This window comes from Rhinocladiella mackenziei, assembly GCF_000835555.1.
Source record: "Rhinocladiella mackenziei CBS 650.93 unplaced genomic scaffold supercont1.2, whole genome shotgun sequence".
Taxonomy (NCBI): domain Eukaryota; kingdom Fungi; phylum Ascomycota; class Eurotiomycetes; order Chaetothyriales; family Herpotrichiellaceae; genus Rhinocladiella; species Rhinocladiella mackenziei.
This window is the reverse complement of record NW_013550603.1, coordinates 2,312,212-2,332,109: the sequence shown is the minus strand read 5'-3', so window position 1 is coordinate 2,332,109 and position 19,898 is coordinate 2,312,212. Positions and strand designations below refer to the sequence as shown.

Sequence of the window (19,898 nt, the reverse complement as noted above, 5' to 3'; positions counted from 1 at the left end):
GTCGTTCTCGTGTTCCGCTGCACCTAGTACAGCTCTGTCGCGTCGAGGCTGCGATGCCATCATCAAAGAAAGATCGGTGCGTGCCGGCGGATCTGAGAAAACGTGCTCTGCAAAGTTGTGATCGCTGCCGCAAGGTAAGGACAGCTCGATCGGTTTCCGATGGGCAAAGCACCACCGCTTACCAACTTCAGCGTCGATGCAAATGTGTCCGCGATGACTCTTCAACATCTTGCCAGTCATGCCTTAAGAGTGGCTCCGCTTGCCTTTCCACCACGCCGAAGAGACCACGATTCTATGGAACAATCGACGCGCTTAACCAGCGGTTTGTCTAGCTAAGCAGAACTGATGCCATGTTGTCTGACAAAATTTCTAGCTGCCATGTTCTCGAGGCCATAGTCCGGCATGTCTGCCCTCATGCTGAGTTCGAAACGACGCGTGACCTGCATGCGCTCGCAAAGCGAATTGGCTGTCCACTCAATGATGTTGTATTAGAGGGTCCTGGGTGGGAAGAGCAGGGTTCATTTGAACCTATATCGACCCAGATCCAGACAAGAAATGAAGACGGCCACGAAGCAATTTCAAACCCGCAAGAAAATGACCGCTTGCCGCTCTCGACCTCCCGCCTCCAGGAAAACCAAGGCCCATCTTCTTCACGATTTCACCCAGAGTCTATCGATTCCTCGAGACTGGTTTCCGACTCTAGTGGGGTGATGCATTATATTGGACCGTCTGGCAGTCTATCATTCTTCGCTCAACTTCGTGATCTGATACAACAAAGGCAACCGAATGCTCGATTTGCCAGTGACAATGTTGCAGAGGCTCTGGAGGTTCGAAGACGAGCAAGCAATCAACATTCGCGCGATGTATCTCAGACGCGGATTGCTGAACACGAAGTAACAATTCCTGCAACAGCTCCGGGTATGGATCTGTACGCTTCCCTTCAGGATATCGGCTTGCGGACTCTGGAGGACTTCATAGCCATCTTCTTTACTAAGGTTCATCCTAACTTCCCCATTTTTAACCGGGCTAGCTTTCAGGAGGACCTTGAAGTATTTCTCTCCTCGGCAAGGGTCTATGCTGGAGATGCTTGGGAAATTGCTAAGCACAATCCGGAGAAGCAAGGTCCCGACTCCGGCTGGCTGGTCTCTCTTCACATGATTGTCGCGTTCGCGACTCTCTATCCTCGTCCGCCCGACGCCTTCCCGGGGGATGTAGGTCAACAGAATTCCACCCGGATACGTAACAATTGTCTGAAAACGGCCCGGTCTCATCTGACAGCTTTAGCTGGTAAATGTGTTCAATCCAGCTTGGAGGCGCTTTTACTATTGGCTTTGTTCCTTCACAACTTCAAGGAGAGGAATAGCGCTTGGATGATTGTAGGCTCTGCGATACGTATAGCACTCGCTATTGGTTTGCACAGAAACGATACCAGCACATCGTTCCGGCCTGTCGAGCGTGAAGCAAGAAAGAGACTTTGGTGCACGTTGTACGCTTTTGAGCAGTTTCTTTGCATGTCTCTCGGACGACCCAGTGCCATTGACGACCACGAAGTCGACGTTTCAACCCCATGGGACGTGCTTCTTGACGGATTAGCTCCACCTGCGTACATGGAGCAAAGTCATCAGCTTCAGCGTCTCTTGAGAAAGTGTCGGAGAAATATGCCGAAGCATATTCCCAAAACGTCCCAGGGTCAAAGGGTAAACGAAGAACTGCCCGTAGATACTATTACAACAGTATCTATCATTGAGGACCTCCGAAAATGGGAAACGCAATTGCCGCACCATCTCCGTCCTCCAAATGCCAAAAATATTCCCCTACAGCAACTCTTGGGAGAGATTCGAAAATCTTATTGTCGCTATCATCCTAGGGACCTAAGAGCTATCGTTCTCTTCCACATGCAGTATCACAACATTGCCATTCTGGCTACACGCTCAATTCTCTTGAAGGTAATTGCACGTGGCGGAAGGCATGAAAAAGAAACCACGACGTCTTCGAATAACCCTTCTTCTGCTGTTTCACAGGAGGCTTTGTCTCACTACTGTGTCAGCTCAGCCAGTCACGTTGCTGCAATGATTATCTTTCTCTTTGAATCAGAGAACTTAGAGGGTATGACGTGGCTTGACGTGTTCTATGCTTATTCTGCTGGGATGGTGTTACTACTCCGTATACTCTGGTGTCATCAGTCACAGGCTACAGTCGAGCCACGGATACACAGCTCTCTGGCGCAGATGGAAATGCTGGTTGGTCGACTTCGACAGGTGCTTCACCAGTTGCGGAAATGTGGGACCATGGAGAGACTCTCTCATGTCTTGGAGGAGTTCGCAGAGGCTGTAATGACGAATTCTCGAGCGCGTAATGGGCAACCAACTGCACAGGCCGAACAGCTTGGTGGTGAAGAGCAGGCGCCACCGCCCACCGAAGAATCACGACTTTCCCAGCACGAGTTCGGCGACATAGACACCCAGACGAGTCGGGCTGGTGATGCAGCAAACTCTCTCGGATACGATCGTCATGAAGCGGAAAACAGTCGTTTGGTTGGCAGCGTCAACCCCAGTCACATTCCTTGGGACCCTGAGGCTGCTCATGGACCTGTCCATCTGAATAGCGCTCCTGACAGCTCGGGACCAATAGTTCAAAATGACATTCATGGATTGGCACGAACTGAGTGTCAGATTCCGCCTGCGCCCGAAATGAGCATGGATATGAGTGAGGGCGAACTTCCGGCTCTCTCCCAGCGGATGGAATACGATTTCTCACCCAACAGGGGAGGCGTGGGGCCAGTTGCATCTAGACCATTCTACTATCCTGACTCAGGAATGGATCTCAGCTCTACAAATGAATCGCTCATATGGACAAATCCATTAGAGGCTCTCACCACTCAGATGTCGGATTGGAGGGACTTGGAGCACTATTTAGGAAGCATGGAGGACAATTTCTGACGCCGTGGCAACTATTCACGACAACCTCATCTCAGCCTTCAGATCGGATACTTCATTCCCGGCACCACGAGACTGGTGATCTTTTGATCAGTGAACTCGTGTATTCCAGCGGTTCCACCGAATCGTCCATAGCCACTTCGTCCTCCCACCCCTCCATTGGGCAGCGTCGGCTCAATGAATACCGTTGGAGCGTTGACATGACAACTGCCGGACTTGACTTGCTTTGCCACGTCTAGCCCAGCCATGACGTCGCGGGTAAACACACTGGCACAGAGGGAATACTCAGAGTTGTTCGCCACATCGATCGCTTCGTCTATCGAACTGACGTGGGTAACGCAGATGACCGGTCCAAATGTTTCCTCGTGGAAAATGCCCATTTCAGGGGTTACCTTGTCTAGCACGTGAGCTTGTACAATTGTCTTTCTCGGGCCGGTCGAAGTTCTGTCGCCCGCAATCAAACAGGCTCCTGCCGAGACGGCCTCGTCGACAAGTGATAAAACCCGGGAAGCCAAACCTGGGCTGTGCAGGCCAGATAACGAAACGCTATGGTCCTCCAAGTGGTTTCCTATCTTGATCCTCGAGACTCTTTGCAAGAGTAATTCGTTGAATTTATCGGCAATGGACTCATCGACTATGATTCGTTCTGTGGACCTGCACCTCTGCGATCAGCAAACACTTTTCGCAGGGCTCAAGATCCGACTGACATGCAGATCTGGCCGCTGTTCGTCAGAGCACCAAATACAACAGCTTCGACGGCGTCCTCCAAAGCGGCGTCCTTGAGCACAATGACAGGGGCTTTACCACCTAATTCAAGTAGACATTGCTTCAAGCAGCTGGCGGCCCAGCCAGCAATGATCTTGCCGACCTTGTCACCACCGGTGAAGTTGATACGTCGCACGAGCCGATGCTTGACTGTCAGTTCAGTGACTGCTGCTGCATCGGCAGGTCTTGAGGGGAGGAAATTGACACATCCAGCAGGCAGACCGGCTTCTATCAATGCCCGAATAAGCAAAAATTGTGATTTGGGGCTGACTTCCGAAGGCTTAAAGATGACGGAGTTGCCGCAGATTAGTGGTGTTGCCACGGCTCGAGCTGTAAGATTCACCTTGAATGCGTTAGGGCACAGAATCGAGGGTAGAGGGTTCCACTTGCCGGAGAATTCCATGGACTGATGGCAAACACGACACCACAAGCCTCTCGCGTTATCATAATTGTCGTCCCCGGTCGATCGGCAGGCACAATCTCACCTTTGATATGCGTGACAAGACCGGCAGTCTCTCTGAGGATCGCGGCAGCGGCTTTCACATTCAGAGTGACCCATGATAGAACAGCCGAAACTTCGTTCGAGAGAATCTCCGCAGCATCACCCCCAGCATTGTCGTCGAGGTACGTCTCCAGAATATCGGCGGCGCGAAGGAAGATCTGTCGCCGCGCGGACGGGCCCATCTGAGACCAAGCCTTATATGCTTTGTGGGCATGTACGATGGCGGTCACATAGTCTTGGGGCCCGGCCGATGCGCACTCATACAGCTTCTGACCGGTCAGCGGGTTGTGCACCGGAAAGGTCGTGCCACCTTTTGAGGAGACGCATTGTCCATTGATGTATAGTTGCAAAGGCGATGAAAGAGGCGGTCTCCCCAATTTCACAGGCGATGTTGAGTCCATGACTTTAAGATTTTTGAACACCTGTAAATCAAGTTCTCGCCGCTTCTGGTCCTTTGTCTGTTGCGAACTTGTATTTGACACGGATAGACCGTCCTTAGGACTTTGTAGAGGCCGAGACTTCCCGGAGACCTATTCCGCCGTCAGATGATTAGGGTTGTGGAGGTTTCTGTGCATGGGATATTGCCCGCAGTTGGCATGATAGGGTACATGCATCCGACGTACAAATCTAGATCATCGGGGATGTTGCATTCTGTCGCTGCTTTGATGTACCCATGTGGGACTACTGTTGCCACGGCTTCTAGAAGCCCGCCCGTCTTCTGCTTTTCACGGAACGCTGGACGCTAGGACACTGAGACGACAAGCATATCTCTGCGCAACAGGTCTATGATCTTTCTCTCCTTCGTGTCCTCCTGGTAACTAACACCGGGAGTGTTTTCCCGAGCGTTAAAGCACTTGAAGACATCTGTGGGGTTGAAATTCGGGGGCCGGATCATTCATCCTCGTCACGATCCAGCCCGTGCAGAAGCTAATAGCTACTAAGGAACACCCCCCGGTCGCTTTTTGAAATGAGTATACCTGTTTTGGGGTTCGGATGATTGCACCCGGCTTTACGAATGCTAAGAGGACGTGGTCGCCCCCATTGCAGTAAGGTTTTGACGCAAATCCTTAGCCTCAACTCACGACAGTGGCCATGCTCAGATGGGTGATAGGAATCTTGCACCCGACGCAGTGGGGCACGTCAGCCACGAGAAGACCCTCTCCCCAGGAAGCTCGGAGCTGGGGACGCGGGGAGAAAGTAAACCTCCGCGAAGTATCTTCATGGTCTTTATGTAAAGCCTGGCTCCCCAACAGGCGCCCAAAGGTAATAACTATAGCGGCTTTCCCTTGCATCCCCATCAACATGAACATGGCCTCGAAAATCAAGTCAGATCACCTGGGTAGGTCTATCCTTTACTTTCCCCGATTCTGGACTGACTTAGAGAAGAAAATCAGGGCCTACAGGGGACAAGAGCTGTGATAGGTACGAAGGATGATTCCAACAGTAATGGAATGCTTAAGCTGCGGAATGGCATCGTTCTTATGCCACAACCTTCTGATGATCCTCAAGATCCCTTGAACTGGTAAGAAAATAACACAGATCTGGGGTGGCGCTAAACTAGTCTAACACCTTGGCAGGTCATCTTTCAGCAAGCATATGGCAATGGTCACTATTTCCTATCTTGCTTTCGTCTGCTATATGGCTGTCACATCTCTTGTGCCCGGAACTCTCCAGCTGGCCGAAACTTACGGAACAACCAAAGACATAGCCGTATACCTAGGAAACACGCCCGTTGCTCTGTATGCTGTTGGCCCTTTTCTCTGGAGTCCATTAAGCCACTCCGTCGGAAGAAGACCAGTCTTGTTGCTTTCAAACTTGATTGCTATAGTGGGTACAATAGTGGTCGCAAGTGCTCAGACCTATGGAGCTTGCATGGTCGGAAGAGTTATTCAAGGATTTGGAGGATCTGCTTTTTGGACCTTAGGTCCAGCCAGTATCGGTGACATAGTACGGCTGCATGAAGCAAGCGATGATCAAAGTTAACTATAGTGCAGTTTTTCCGACACGAAAAGGGCAAGAAGGTCGGTATCTCCACCTTAGCCATCGTCGTCTCTCCTTTTGCAGGTGGCGTCATCGGAGGCGCCATTATCAACAACAAGACTCTGGGGTGGAGATGGTCCCAGTGGACCTCCTTGATCCTCATTGGTACTGGTTTTCTCCTGCAAATTGTCTTCCTTCCCGAGACAATCTATGTTCGCGATCGATCCACGCCTATCACCGAACCCGATCAGGTCGCCAGTCAGAAGTCGAGCTTATGGGCTAGATACGGCATCCGGATACCAAAGCGTTATCCCGATAGACAGCACACCTTTTCCTTCCTCTTCACGAGACCATTTGTCATGTGCACCTACCCGGCAGTCTTCCTGGCGTCGTTCTGGTTCGGGATTGCATATATGTTGCACGTTGGCATTACGGCGGAGATTCCGCTAATCTTTGAGGCGCCACCGTACAATTTCTCGGTGCTTGGTGTTGGACTTACAGCATTTTCCGGCTTGATTGGAGCTCTAATTGGCGAGGCATATACTGGACCGGCAATAGATCTTATTGCGAAAAGGTGTCTCAGCCAAGGAAAGGAATGGAGGCCAGAGATGCGTATCAAAGCGATCTGGCCTGCCTTAGTGACAATACCAGGAGGCCTTTTAATGTTCGGTATCTCTATCCAGTTCGGGTCGAGCTGGATTACTCCGTTAGTGGGCCAAGGGCTTTACATCTTGGGGATCGAGATTGCAACCACCGTTATGTGAGTATCCGGAGCAATAATTCGAGTGACCATTAGGTTTACGGATTCTCTAGCCAGACATATGTTCTTGAATCGTATCCTCGACAGGGTGCAGAGGCTAGCTTAGTCTTCAATCTCAGCCGAAACCTCCTCTCATATACCACACCATTTTTTGTTCCTCCGATGTTGAGGCAAGTCTCGTTCAGCGCCACATTTGGAATATTTGCGGCGTTGATAGTGTTTTTCTTTCCGTTATGTATCGGGGTGCTCATGTGGCGAGGAAAGAGTATTCGTGAACGCAGCGGTGAGCCAGGCTGGAGCAGAGACTGAAGAGCAAAACCCGGTCACACTAGGAAAGTTGAAAGGAATATATTAGAGAACAAATATTGACATGTGTGGCAAGAAGAATATCTGTGGAAATGGGATAAAATCTTGATCTTGATGGATTTCCTGAACGGCGTTTGCACAAACATGATTGACATGCAAAAAAAGGCAATTGATGTACTATGGCGGTAACTACGACTCTCTCGAACAAGGGAGTTATCATACAGGCAAGGCTTCCATAGACAACAGTATTCCTGACGGTTGCTCTGCGCGACGACGAGATATTCTCACGTCAATAAAAGAGACGTCAGAAATGCAACAAGTAGATAGAGAACAGAGCATTCAATACATCCCAAGTTGCACCCTGCTACATCAAGACTCGCACCGAACAAGCAGTCAACCAGCAAAAGACCTATGTCAAGCAACAGGAGGAAATCTCTCATATCAAGAAATTCATTGCCTCAGCTATTCCGGCTAGAAGGAGGACAATCTTTACGAGAACTTGGATTTGGGTGTCGACATGGACAGCAGAACGGCCCTGATGGGCCCCAATGGTGTTGGTTAAATCAACATTGCTACGAATCATGACCGGTAAACTCTCGCCCACCGGCGGTATAGTCAACAGGTATACCCATTTGAAGCTAGGCCTATATTCACAGCACTCTGGCGAAGCAGCCCTAGACATTGTTCGTGATAAATATTCTTCCACATCGCAAGATTATCAGTACTGGAGACAACAACTGGGTCGATATGGTCTATCAGGTGACGCCCAGACTGCCTTGATGGGAACACTTTTCGAAGGCCAACGTTCACGAGTCGTCTTCGCTCTGTTGGCTATCGACGGTCCGAACATGCTACTCCTGGCCGAACCACCAGCGGTTGAATATTCCCACGATTGACTCCTTGGCCGATGCTATCAATGCCTATGAAGGTGGCATGGTTGTGGTGTCTCACGATTTCAGGTATGGACTTCCCCTCGACTTCTTTCTCCCTCTTCCCAGAAGATATTGACTGTGTTCCCTATAGATTGCTTGACAAGATTGCCAAAGACATTATGGTCTGCAAGAACAAGACTGTTCGACGGTGGGATGGTTCCAACGGAGAATACCAGAATGATCAACGGAGGAAGATGGTGTCTATGGGTCAAGTCTGGATGCGATCTACCGTCTTCTTTCGTTGTAGCGTTCGTTCTTTGCTCTCGTCCGCTCCGTGGTGTATTGCTAGGCTGCGTAACGGCATGCTATGGTTCCGTTTTCGGAAAGCAGCGCAACGAAAGTCATGACGTTACATCTATGTTTGTAGATTCCCAAAACAATTGTCGACATGACCGGAGCCAGTCGTTCGCAGCACTGCAGGCGTTAAAGGATAGAACAGTCTGAGGACGTTTGGGCAGTTAGCTGGACATCTGCTCCGAGCGGTTAGCCTGAAAATAGGACTGAAGCAGCTGCCTATAGACATTGAATCAACACCCTAGCTATGCTGCAAGGCGGTTAGCCCGTAGGGCAGCATCAGTCTCTGGGACTGAACCGATGATGATCTGCATGACATGTTCATACCATTCCAAAAGTATTAGTGAGGTCGACGGAAATGAAACAACTTCCATAATGCATCTATTTGAGGCCCCAATTGATTAATTCGTGCGAGATTATCTCGTCCATGAGCATCACTGCATCTTTCGTCGCTCGTAACTGACCTCCTTCGCTTCGCGGAGCCAGTAAAGCTCCGGATCGTGTACTCGTGATAAGTACATCTATGATATCAACCAAACTATACCGGGCAGGGACAAGGACAAACACCAGACTTTGAGAACAGATAGAGAAGATTTGCCGAGTGTGAGTGAGTTGCCCGCTGAAGTTGAAGTTGACGTCGGTGCAGTGGACGTCGTTGCCCCTGAAGCAGCGGCAGGCCTTGAAGCCTGAGTGAGACTGAACGGCGTGGGCGTGGGAGTAAATGTCTCGCCGCCGTCTGTGTCGGTCTCGGTCGACTTTGTCGAGGTCAATGTGCTTGTGATAACGGCGCCGTATGCGAAGTAGGTGTAAGACAAGCCAAACGCGGCCGTGTCACAAAAGTAACTGAGTCCTTTTTGAACCGAGTTGCTGATCATCGAGGATGTCCCGAGTATGGTATAGTTGTATTTCATGCTGTAGAGGGAGGCACAGGAAGGGAAATACTGGTCGGTGCACATCAATGCGCTCGCCGTACAGGTGCTGTCTGTGCAGCTGTCGGTGTTGTCGTAGTTGTAGCATGTGGTGCTGGCAGTGGTACAGTCGGCGCCCACGGTCAGAGAAAGTGTTTGGACGGCGGTGCTGGTGGAATATGTCGGGTCTGCGTCTCTGTCTTGGATCGTTATTGTGTAGAAATAAGTGTCGGAGCTGATTCGCTCGGTCGTCGTCGCACAGCATAACAGATATGAGTCTTGGGTGGAGCAGTATTGGCCCGCGGAACAGTATAGTGGTCGATCTGTGTGGCAGGGTCAATGCAAGTTTGCCGGGCCTGGGTGCGAGAGAGTTTTATGATGTCTAGAGGCGACAGATACTTACGAACGTCTTCGGTCACGTAGCCACATAGCGAATCCAGACTGGTAACATAAGTCAGAGAGCCTAGGTAGGTGGTGACATCTCGCCGCCATCCCAAATGGCGTGGCACCTCGGTGGTTGGTCCCGTTGCAGATGCATCAACAAGATTGACGGCGACCGCCAGAGATATCTTGTCACCGCTCCGGTCCGAGGTTTGGACGGTTTTAGTGATAAAGAGGCATCCCGGCGCGATTTCCAAAAGGTTGGTCAACATTGGGCCAGATTTCAAGGCATGTTCACCTTATTAGGACGTTGATGAGCCTAAGACCAGATAAAGAACTTTCTGGCCACGACGAGTGCGGCATGAACGAATTGGCGATGAGGCTGGACGAAAAAGAAGACTGAAACGCCCGAGTTTTTAGTGAGATGGTGACAGCGGACTGACCTTGGACAAGGTTTCTATCTTGGCATATGGGCGCATGATTGTGGAGCTGATGTGTGTCTATCATAAGTACTCGTAGAGCAAGGCTAGCCTATTAAAAATGGTTCTCCAGGATGATCAAGTGGAGTTGGATAAGGACGTTTGATCTGTCAAATCAGATACGAGTAAGTAGACGGTGAGGCGGTGATGGATACCTTAGGTAAGAGTAGGTATTAGTGGAGGCAGGGGTGTAGGGGGCCAAAGGGGCTCCAGGGCCCAAGACCGAGACACGTACTAAAGGGCAAGGAACCTATCGAAGTCCTAGGGAGTCTGGAACCGGTGTAGGGTATCGGGAGTCCTACTGAGACCATGAGGTGGAAATTAGGCAGTACTATCCCGATGAAAGGTGAAAGGACTTCGGCACCTATTACTCCTACTTAGGGACCTACCAACTGTAGTTCCCATAGTAATTAGCACGGTACCTGGGCGGCCAAGGAGGTGCAGTCCTGGTTTACAAGGCCTCAAGCTACTACGTCGCACTCCGTACTTATCACCGGTAAACCAACTCAGCTTCAGAAGTCTGATGGCACTTTGCATCTCCCTCAGCCTGTTAGAACCTCGATCTATCCCGCCTTATGTCTCCTCTAAACGGCAAGATGGTCACACCATGGCAAACTTAGACCAGGTTGTCTCCTCGGCACTTGCGTTGGTGATGGGGGCCAAGTGTATCGAAATACTCCTCAATCTTCACCAGATCCTCTGTTACTCGGGCTGGGGAGATTGTGGAAGCCAGCGCCATCATACAAGTACTCCAGGCTTTAACTTTAACGACCATGACTATAGCCTCTGGGACCTGCAGGTCCATGATTAGATCACGACAACCTCACCATTTCTAACGGCCGAGTCCAGCTCGTGATGCGCTTCAGGAGGGCGACGACAACCGCTACCGCATATTCTGCCATCGGACCGTCTCGCTTTCACTGGCGGGCGGGACTGACTCACCTCCCCTATGGTGGAATTGGAGGATTACTTCTTGCTCTGGTGGGAGTCATCGTCGCCGTCGCCATCTTGGTCGCATCTGATGGCGTGGCCACCAACAAATGGAAATTCCAGCCCACCGTCTATCTCGCCATCGCTTCCACCCTCACCAACGTCACCCTAGCATATTCCTTGCTGGCCGGCGTCAACATCAGTTGGTGGCACAAAGCTTTGAAGGACGGAACCAAGGTGGGAGATCTTCACCGTGTCTGGGCTTTTGGGAACAGCTTTCTCGCCGCCATCACTTCTGGCCGGCACGTGAATCTGGTGGCCATCGCCAGCATCCTCGTCGCCATCAGCCCGGTGAATGGCCCTCTTCTTCAGCGAGCCTCCACTATCGGGAATGCCACCGTGACTGATTTGCAACAACTTGATCTTCGTCTCAGCCAGCTCATTCCAAAGGGATACACGGGCATTGTCTCGAATCGCGGAGATGAGGTCAACATGCTGACATCAAACTTCACCACTATTGCCAAAGACTACTACAATCGATCGCCAGTCGCCGCAGAATCGTCCTGTACTGGTAGCTGTCGCACCACCGTCTCAGCCGCTGGTTTCTACGTCAACTGCTCAACGTACAGGGTACCATTCAACATCTCTGAAGCCAATGCCATCGAAGGGAACTTCCCTAGTCCCACGGTTTTCGGTGCCGAAGTGCTCTACGATGCTTATTCTCCCACGACAGCAAACTTGAACATGCAGATCAAGGCCGATCCCGGGTGTGCTGGGGATCTGTCTGTCACCAACTGCACCCTTCGAGCGGGTACAGTCCTCTACCCCATTGTCATTGACGGCGTCGCGTCAACCGTGGCACTGGATTCCGGAACTACAATTTGGGATGATGTACTCGTCGGAAACCTCGACCACCTTGACGCTGAAACTCATCTCACGGGAAGGACGACCTACGGCGGCATTTTCCTCGCCCTGGCCAACCAATACAACACCGATCTCCAGCTGTCCTTCGGAGGCGCCGTTGGTTATCAGTTGTCGGGTTCCCAGAGCATGGCGTCCGTGTCGTATGCGCATGGTATCAACGAAGTCGGTGTGACCTGTGAGGATATTTACTTTACGGATCCAATGCATGACTTTCTTCAGGGGTTCCGCGAGCTCATTTTCCGCACGTCCGTGGCAACCGCCAACAGTAGCACAGCCGTCCAACACGTCGAGGCCCAGGCATCAGGAAACCACACGGTGTACCACACAGACTACCTCTTCCTGGGACTCGCCACTCTTGCATCGGTGGCGGCGATTGTCGTTGTCCTCTTCACCTTCCACGGTTTCTGGCGCCTGGGTCGGAGTGTCTCAATGAGTCCCATTGAAACGGCCAAGGCTTTCGATGCTCCCCTCCTCCGCAGCGCGGACTCTACCTCTGCCGTCCCGGATCTACTCAAGCAGGTGGGCAAAATACCAGTTAAATACGGCCTGGTCACCGATGTCAGGATCCCTGCCGCTGCCACCCCTACCGCCGGAGATAACACCCTTTTGTCGTTAGAGAATAGCATTCTTGGAAACGACTCGGACACGGCCAACGGCGCTTCCCCCCAGGATGGCACTCCCGCGCCAGGTCTCGTACGGACTCGCTCAACGTATAACAACGCCTACGGCAGTGACTTTGAGCTATTCACTCCACAAGAAACCTCGGGCGCACTAACCACCCGGTTGGAGCTCGCTGATCCCAAGAGAATCAGACCGATGTGAAGAAATCAGTCGAGTCGCCAGGCGCTAGTTCAACCTTCCCACAATGGCGGCTATCACACCTCAAGAGTCATGACCTGACTCTTGTTGCTATCATGACTCCCCTCTTCATTTCGGCCATCAGGGAACCATGCGATGGTCGCCGGAGAAAAGATCAGGCTCGAGCATCAGCAGCAATGGGGTTCCAATCTGATTTATATCATTACAAACTCTCCGCTGAATGAGGGACAGTCAGCCAGCCGCTTACCGTCTGTCCACTCTCCGAATCCCCGTTGTGCCCGATCTCCAGAATCACATAGCGAAATGTTGGATTGACATGACCCTGCAGAATGTGATGGATGGATGGTGGGGGACCACGAGGGACAGGATCACCATCCATCATTGACCATCATAATCGTGCAAAATACAAAGTTATTTCTGAAGTGCAGATGAGATACCTGTACCCTTCAAAGCAAGTGACATTAAGTCAGCAACACATCACACGTCGACTTTTGACCTTTGTGATGAGGAGAAAACAAATGCATTGAAGAGGCATAAGCAGAGGCAAAGGGGTGGTAGCAAAGACTTTGAGTACTGCACATATAATCCACGTGGATGGAGAAAATAGCATCCCTCGGGTCGTCGATCTTCTTTGAATGTCTTGAAGGAGGGCCATCTAGACAGGGGGATTCGTAGGTCCAGAATATAATATATACCATAGAGATCCCAAAAAGATTCATTTATCATGAAGATGGGACATCGTGCTCAATTCCCTCCACTTTCATTCGCCTTCGACCTCATCCTGATCTTCCTCGTCCTCTTCCTCGTCTTCATCGTCGTCACCTGCCATGTAGGGTTCCTCGCCGCCGAACTCGATCTCGGCGGGATTATCCACGTGGACCCTATCGGGCTCCCGGGGTTTTCCCTTGCCCTTCGTGGTGTTGCTGTTTGAGAGATCATCGTCGCCCAGACCGTGGGATGGAACAATGCCATCGCCGTGCTTGATGTCTCCGGCCTCATCGGCCTCGTCGTCCTGGTTGCCGTCTTTCGATTCCCAGCCTTCGGAGGGTGTAGTTGATATTGTGAACTCGAGTTGGGGCTGGTCTCCCTGGTAGGGATTGGCGAGAGCATAATCTCTTCCGCGCCGGAATCTTCGGGCGATGGCGTTCTGGCGAATCGGTCCCTTGGTACTGAGATCGGTGACGAGGGCTAGCCATTTTTTAAAAAGCGTTGGAATGTAGAAGGTCCGTCAAGACCCGCGAGATTGGGGTATGATCCTTGTGAAGAGCTTCTGAGCCTTGTAGTTATGCATACCGGTGCGTGTGAGACGGACGTGCAATGCTCCTATTGACAGGATGTGCATTCGCCTTTGACCCAGACTCTCTAGTGCCGTTACCATTCATCTCAGCCCCAGCCTCAGCCTCAGCGTCCAGGATGTATGCCTTCAGTTCCTCTGCGAATTTGGAGTTGAAGAATCACTCGAGTTGTAGGCTGAACGTGGTTTCGAGTACGAGCTGAACTGGCGCGCTAGTCTTGGATATAAAGGGCGGCCTATATGGTCAAACTTTTACGGGTTTCACACGTGCACGAAACTCGGTGAATCCTGCCCTCCTTGAGCTCAGATTTCGGGTAGAATGAATCGAACCATAGCAGACTCCCAATAAGCCTTCCATCTCGCGCCCAGCTCGTCTTCCCAGAAGAATAGATGCAAAATCTCCTGAAGTTGTTCCCACTCCCTCATCTCCTTATATGTTTTCAACATCAGATCGAGAACCTGATCAACATTCTCTGCTGGACGTTCGCATTGCTGTCCTGCTCCAGTGATTGCAAAAGCCAGCCATATGACACAATACCGTTCCGAAATATCTCGGATGACTTTGTCGTGCTGTGCAATGAACGTATCGACAGCGTCTTGGACTACCGAGCGAAATAACGCCGACAAAGCCTTCGCCATATGGAATGTCCAGCAGTACGAGACGAGGCCATAGCAGAGCTTTTTCTCGAATGGTCTCAATGGGAGGGGCGAGAGAAGATTAATTTCATTGGTGACATCTGACAGGTTGTAGGTGATGTTGCGCTCCACCTTGGACGGCGCGTCCTTGTCGGATGAATACCCCGTGGCTGTCGAAATTTTTGCCAGGAGGTTGATCATGGGCGTCGAAAGAGAGCCGCCCAAAGCGAGTTCGCTGAACCCTTGAGGGATTTTGGCGATGGTGATGCATAATTCAGCGGAAAAAGGGTGCCTAGGGTATTCCAGCTGTGGTTCTTCCACGGGGGATCTTGTCGCTGCCAATTGAGCTTTTCCGTGTGCTGCGATGCCCTCATAGCTGTATGGACGACATCAGCGAATAGCCGTTCTGATAATCCCATTTGGATTACTCACCCTGTCATATTGACTCTTATCATGTCGTACATGTCGCCTCCATTTTCCACGGGCCCGCGAATTCGAGCCATATATTGTAGCGCGGCGTAGTGTACTCCGACCGAGGACCAATCACTCATTATATACTCCCACGGTGAGTGACTTGCATTTCGAGCCAACCAGATGACTTACGTCGATGGTCAGGAGAATACCAACCGTCATCATCGCCGCATCGTCGCAGAACTTATCAGGCGATCCAACCCGGTCGTGTAACTTGGACAAAGCCATTCCTCGATGATGGAGGAAGACCTTGTCAGAAGCAGGATTCGCTCCCTGGATCAAGAGACGGGATGCCCTCACCACGCTAATAAGGGATTCAAACAGCAAATCATGCTGGAGAGCAAACGGAAAGAGAAGTTCGATCAATTCATTCTGGTAGCGACTATTATGATAAATGGAGGGTTGTTGATGAGCCCACGTCTGAACGACTAGGCCTTGTCAATCCTTGCCGAAAACGACGGTTCGAATTTGTGCTTACAATAGTCCACGGTGTGTTGCACGCAAGATGTGGCAGGTATAGGATATGAGATGAATGGATCGAGACGATATCCACCAAGATGTGTTCTTCTCGGCGACTGAATCACGTATTGTGCCCGTCTTCGAATTTGTTCTCGTTGGATTGCTTCCATCACTGACCTCGTTGCTGGCCACCGCCTTCGGGATACTGCATGGCCTTTGGGAAAGTAGTGTTCATTCATTTCGACAGTGGTGAGGGTCCGACGTGACCGGGCTGCCACAACATTCTCATTGATGCAGGGGTTATAAGAAATATTTGAGAGCAGCTATGGCCGGCCTCTCGGCAACGCTGAAGACAATCTTTCCTAGTCGTGGCCGTCGCTTCTGCATGCGACTTATGTCATCGGGTTCGCTTAATGCCAAGTTTCGTCGGTCATTGGAGCAAGGCCTGCGTTCAGCTCGGTGAAAGCGTCAAACGGACAACCACTAAGGAAGAATCGTGGCACCTGCTGATAGGTATATCCACAAAGGTGGTAGCTGCATATAGCTTTTCCTGTGTTAGGTAAAGACAAAATGGGCAACATTGATCAGATCTCTCAGCATCAGCCTTGAGAGTCATCAATTTGAAATACCGTTCCTCCTGGTGAGATAAGTGGACTTGGTTCTGGTGTAGTCGGAAATACGAGCTGCAACTTCCTGGTCAAAGCATAAAATATCTTGCGAGGCGAATACCCGGTGGCCATTCTATGGGCGGAGCGTGTTCTGAACAGAGTAAGGCACATTGATAATGCCAGCTTGATATTCGAGATGAGTATTGCCGAGCCACCGGGCTTCAGAGCCGAAAATCAGTGACGTTGCTCCTTCATAAGGAATGTCCCTATCTGATCACCGCATGATGGTCGTTCGGGCACCTTTTCCTCTGCCAGATCGCTGTAGACGCTCTTCTTCTTTGAACTTCGGGCCCATGATAAGGTGGATTCTTTTGCTCACGACGTCGGTTGAGTTTGAGATTTTATACCAGACGAAAATGCTTATCATTCTATATGTTGTATTTTCTCCCAATCACAAGGGCTGATTCTGCAGACCCTGGCTACGAGCAAAAAGGTTGTTATTCAGCCAGAATTAAAGGCTCTATATGTCTTCTCTGGAACGAGAGGGTTCCGTATCTGAATTGAGACCCTTGGCCTCAAATTGAAATATGCTGCTTAAGTCGTCGCATCCGCCTTTCAAGAGATCCAGCAGCTAACATTACCTGCAAGAGCAAGGGAGAATACTATCAGACTAGAAGAGTCACTTGAGTTTCCTCCACTCAGAGTACAAGATTGAGCATTCTAGAAGAGACAAGTTGAATGAAGTCGTGGAGTCCATCATACCTGAGTACGTACCTACGTACATGTCCTGCCTCTTGGCAGTGGGTTCCACCGCCGGCTCCGCCGGCGATTCCGCTGCTAAAATCTCAGCCAGTATGGCTATCGAATCGGGGTTCTTCGAACCCCGGTGTTGTATCTTCCACGGAGGCCGTGCTACTTTGCACGACGATCCTCAAATGAGCTGTAGCTCCTTGGATCGAATCATGACTCGGTCTCGTAGGTGAACGCAGTTCAAATCCCCGCCCGAGCCATGACCCGGTATGCCTACGTACCCTGTATTTCCCGCAAATACCCCGCGACTTGATGATCCAGGGCAGTCGGTCATAATAGAATTGTGTTGTAAATATCGGCAAATATGGTGTCCTCGCTTAATGTTCTTGGCATATAAGTAGAAAACAGATCGGGGAGTTTCAGCGTCATTGGATTCTTCGCGGCTAGCGATTGTAAGGCAAAAATGAAGACCAGCACACTCACTAGACTCCTGGAGTTAGCCGCACATACGGTGCATTACACCGTCCCTCCGGACTTGGTCATATTTCCAAAGCTAACGACACATCATTGAAGCTTCCTCTCATAACCACTGTCCACGACACTATCAGAACAGTCGAGGCAGTGCACCTTCTTTTATGGAGCTTGCTGATACTCGTGGTGCGGCGGTTATAGCACCATTATGCCCGACGGACATCAACGATCCAAATGATATAGGCAACTATAACTTGAGACGATATCAAGACATTCGGTATGGCCTCGCCCTGTTTTGGATGAGGCGGAGAAGAGGTGAACCAACATAATTGAAACGGACAAAGTTCTTTCTGGCGAGGTCCTTGAGAAAGGGTCAGTTCGCCTTAAGGTTCTTCTATCTGTATCCCGAGAGAATTAAAGTGATCAGTATGGGTGTGTTGGGAAGTGTTACTCATTTGACCAATTCGATCCCTCCGCCGGATGGGATGGTGGGGGGTAGTGGACGAGTTGTTTTATGGTTTCACCGTTGACGTGGACAAAGCTTAAGGCTGCGAAAAATATTCATCTCATTTGGGTGACTTTGACGGTCAATTATCAGGAGGCGGCGTTCTCGAATTTCTCGGGGAGTCATCTGGTGAGGTCGAAAGTAGGAAAGATGCACGAGACTGTGCACAGATTTACTCCACAGTATCGTTTCGTCCGTCTTGTCGCTCGGTGCATCGATCATAGTCTTGGCTGGTAAGATTCTCCCTCGAACTGGGAGAGGGAGTACAAAATCTTGATGTTGATGGATTTCAGAAGATCAATAAAGCCAGCAGTGGTGGAGTGGAGTCTGGTCAGACCACTTTCCGGTGCCAAGCCTGGAGCTTTTCTGCTGTTTGCGCCAAACCTCAATCGACCTCCTCGACGCAGTTTCCTGCTCCAAGGTTCTTTGCACCTCTTCAACACTCAACTCAATCCAAACCAGAATGTCGGCGGCACGCACAGCGTTCTCGTTGGCCAGGCGTGTGCCTCTCAAGCCAGCTCGTATTCCCCCCCGAACCTTCGCAACTGTCGCGGCTCGCCGTACGTCATTTCCCTCGAAGCTCCCAAATTCAATCATCTGAGCTTTGCTGACTGATCCTGGGTGATAGGAGGCAAATGGGATCCCAAGCCAGGTGAACCGGAAGGAAAATTGGTCGCCTTTGACGGTGAGGCATCCTTGAACATCTGCCGCAGCCAGCTCCCAATCAAGCGGCCAAAAGGCCGAGTGAGAGCAAGAACGGAGACTGATATTGGAACAAAACTGCAGAAATCAAATCCGAGAAAGATCTCCTTCCTCCCGGTGCGCAGCCGGGTACTGTGCCCACCGATCTGGAACAAGCAACTGGTCTCGAACGTCTCGAAATTCTTGGAAAGATGCAAGGGGTTGACATTTTTGATATGTCGCCGCTCCCATCGGACAGAGTTGGTACGTGATCATTGAATGAGATCAATCACCCGTGAAAAGAGCTTGGGAAAGCCAAGTATCGGGATCCCCGACCTGGGCTGACCATGTTCGCATACAGGTACTTTTGAGGACCCAATTGTTGTGAGATCAGCTGGAGAGGAAATTCAGGTTGGCTGCACTGGTTGCCCTGCAGACTCGCATATTGTCAAATGGCTTGTGGTAAGTAACTGCTTTATTCTTTCCGTTCGCTCCTTACTAGTTTGGGCCGGAGCTTGGATCTTGGGACAACAGCATAGCTGACGCGTCAATCTGGTGAAGATGTCCCGAAAGCGACCATTTGAACGATGCCCTGAATGCGGTAGTGTCTACAGAATGGATTATATTGGACCTCCGGACGACCCACACCATCACCACCATGGCTATGAAGCACCCAAGACCATGGCTGACTATGTCAGACCTGAATATTGGTATAGATGAAGAACAGAAATGGTCCAAGATGGTATTGAATCGGAGCATTGGTGAACGCTGTACATAAGGTGATACGGGCATGTTTCATGCCTTGAAGAAAGCAATTGATCTTCCTTTGTTGACCGGCTTCCTCTGTTGAAAGCTCTTCTCACCAACACTAACCCGCCAGCAGTATGAAACAATGGCGGAAAACACCACGCATTCGAATACACTAGCACCAATCAGCTTCAACGCGATCACGAGACCAGACTTCCCAAAATATTTGAACTGCATTGACTCGGCCGCAGGGCGCTGGTCGGTCTTCTCCATGCCAAAAGTTGGAGATAAGCTGGTGAGGGGCGGAGTCAGTCGTGATGCTCTCTATATATCAAAGACCTCGGAGCAGAGCTCTCGACG

General features: G+C 50.7%; 9 protein-coding genes across 9 annotated transcripts; 5 read left to right on the top strand and 4 right to left on the bottom strand.

The window, feature by feature from the left end:
- Positions 1 to 53: 53 nt before the first annotated feature.
- Positions 54 to 2,939, top strand: Z518_02636 (uncharacterized protein; the record flags this gene model as incomplete). The annotated part of the gene is made up of 3 exons (XM_013419664.1): positions 54 to 134; positions 192 to 322; positions 374 to 2,939. The coding sequence occupies 3 exons, from the start codon at positions 54 to 56 to the stop codon at positions 2,937 to 2,939; spliced, it is 2,778 nt and encodes a 925-aa protein (XP_013275118.1).
- Positions 2,940 to 2,977: 38 nt separating this feature from the next.
- Z518_02635 (uncharacterized protein) lies at positions 2,978 to 4,604 on the bottom strand (the record flags this gene model as incomplete). Its single annotated transcript, XM_013419663.1, has 3 exons — positions 2,978 to 3,590; positions 3,644 to 4,031; positions 4,088 to 4,604. 3 exons carry the CDS (start codon positions 4,602 to 4,604, stop codon positions 2,978 to 2,980), a joined length of 1,518 nt encoding a protein of 505 aa, XP_013275117.1.
- Positions 4,605 to 5,505: 901 nt separating this feature from the next.
- Z518_02634 (uncharacterized protein) lies at positions 5,506 to 6,947 on the top strand (the record flags this gene model as incomplete). The annotated part of the gene is made up of 4 exons (XM_013419662.1): positions 5,506 to 5,542; positions 5,590 to 5,725; positions 5,781 to 6,150; positions 6,198 to 6,947. The coding sequence occupies 4 exons, from the start codon at positions 5,506 to 5,508 to the stop codon at positions 6,945 to 6,947; spliced, it is 1,293 nt and encodes a 430-aa protein (XP_013275116.1).
- Positions 6,948 to 7,830: 883 nt separating this feature from the next.
- Positions 7,831 to 8,145, top strand: Z518_02633 (uncharacterized protein; the record flags this gene model as incomplete). Its single annotated transcript, XM_013419661.1, has 1 exon — positions 7,831 to 8,145. The coding sequence occupies one exon, from the start codon at positions 7,831 to 7,833 to the stop codon at positions 8,143 to 8,145; it is 315 nt and encodes a 104-aa protein (XP_013275115.1).
- An 851-nt stretch (positions 8,146 to 8,996) lies between these two features.
- Z518_02632 (uncharacterized protein) lies at positions 8,997 to 10,036 on the bottom strand (the record flags this gene model as incomplete). Its single annotated transcript, XM_013419660.1, has 2 exons — positions 8,997 to 9,706; positions 9,787 to 10,036. The coding sequence occupies 2 exons, from the start codon at positions 10,034 to 10,036 to the stop codon at positions 8,997 to 8,999; spliced, it is 960 nt and encodes a 319-aa protein (XP_013275114.1).
- Positions 10,037 to 11,098: 1,062 nt separating this feature from the next.
- Z518_02631 (uncharacterized protein) lies at positions 11,099 to 12,919 on the top strand (the record flags this gene model as incomplete). The annotated part of the gene is made up of 1 exon (XM_013419659.1): positions 11,099 to 12,919. One exon carries the CDS (start codon positions 11,099 to 11,101, stop codon positions 12,917 to 12,919), a length of 1,821 nt encoding a protein of 606 aa, XP_013275113.1.
- Positions 12,920 to 13,676: 757 nt separating this feature from the next.
- Z518_02630 (uncharacterized protein) lies at positions 13,677 to 14,294 on the bottom strand (the record flags this gene model as incomplete). Its single annotated transcript, XM_013419658.1, has 2 exons — positions 13,677 to 14,104; positions 14,210 to 14,294. 2 exons carry the CDS (start codon positions 14,292 to 14,294, stop codon positions 13,677 to 13,679), a joined length of 513 nt encoding a protein of 170 aa, XP_013275112.1.
- A 219-nt stretch (positions 14,295 to 14,513) lies between these two features.
- Positions 14,514 to 15,946, bottom strand: Z518_02629 (uncharacterized protein; the record flags this gene model as incomplete). The annotated part of the gene is made up of 4 exons (XM_013419657.1): positions 14,514 to 15,222; positions 15,279 to 15,403; positions 15,450 to 15,745; positions 15,796 to 15,946. The coding sequence occupies 4 exons, from the start codon at positions 15,944 to 15,946 to the stop codon at positions 14,514 to 14,516; spliced, it is 1,281 nt and encodes a 426-aa protein (XP_013275111.1).
- A 2,627-nt stretch (positions 15,947 to 18,573) lies between these two features.
- Positions 18,574 to 19,511, top strand: Z518_02628 (uncharacterized protein; the record flags this gene model as incomplete). The annotated part of the gene is made up of 5 exons (XM_013419656.1): positions 18,574 to 18,670; positions 18,739 to 18,795; positions 18,897 to 19,055; positions 19,153 to 19,253; positions 19,353 to 19,511. The coding sequence occupies 5 exons, from the start codon at positions 18,574 to 18,576 to the stop codon at positions 19,509 to 19,511; spliced, it is 573 nt and encodes a 190-aa protein (XP_013275110.1).
- Between the last annotated feature and the right edge of the window lie 387 nt (positions 19,512 to 19,898).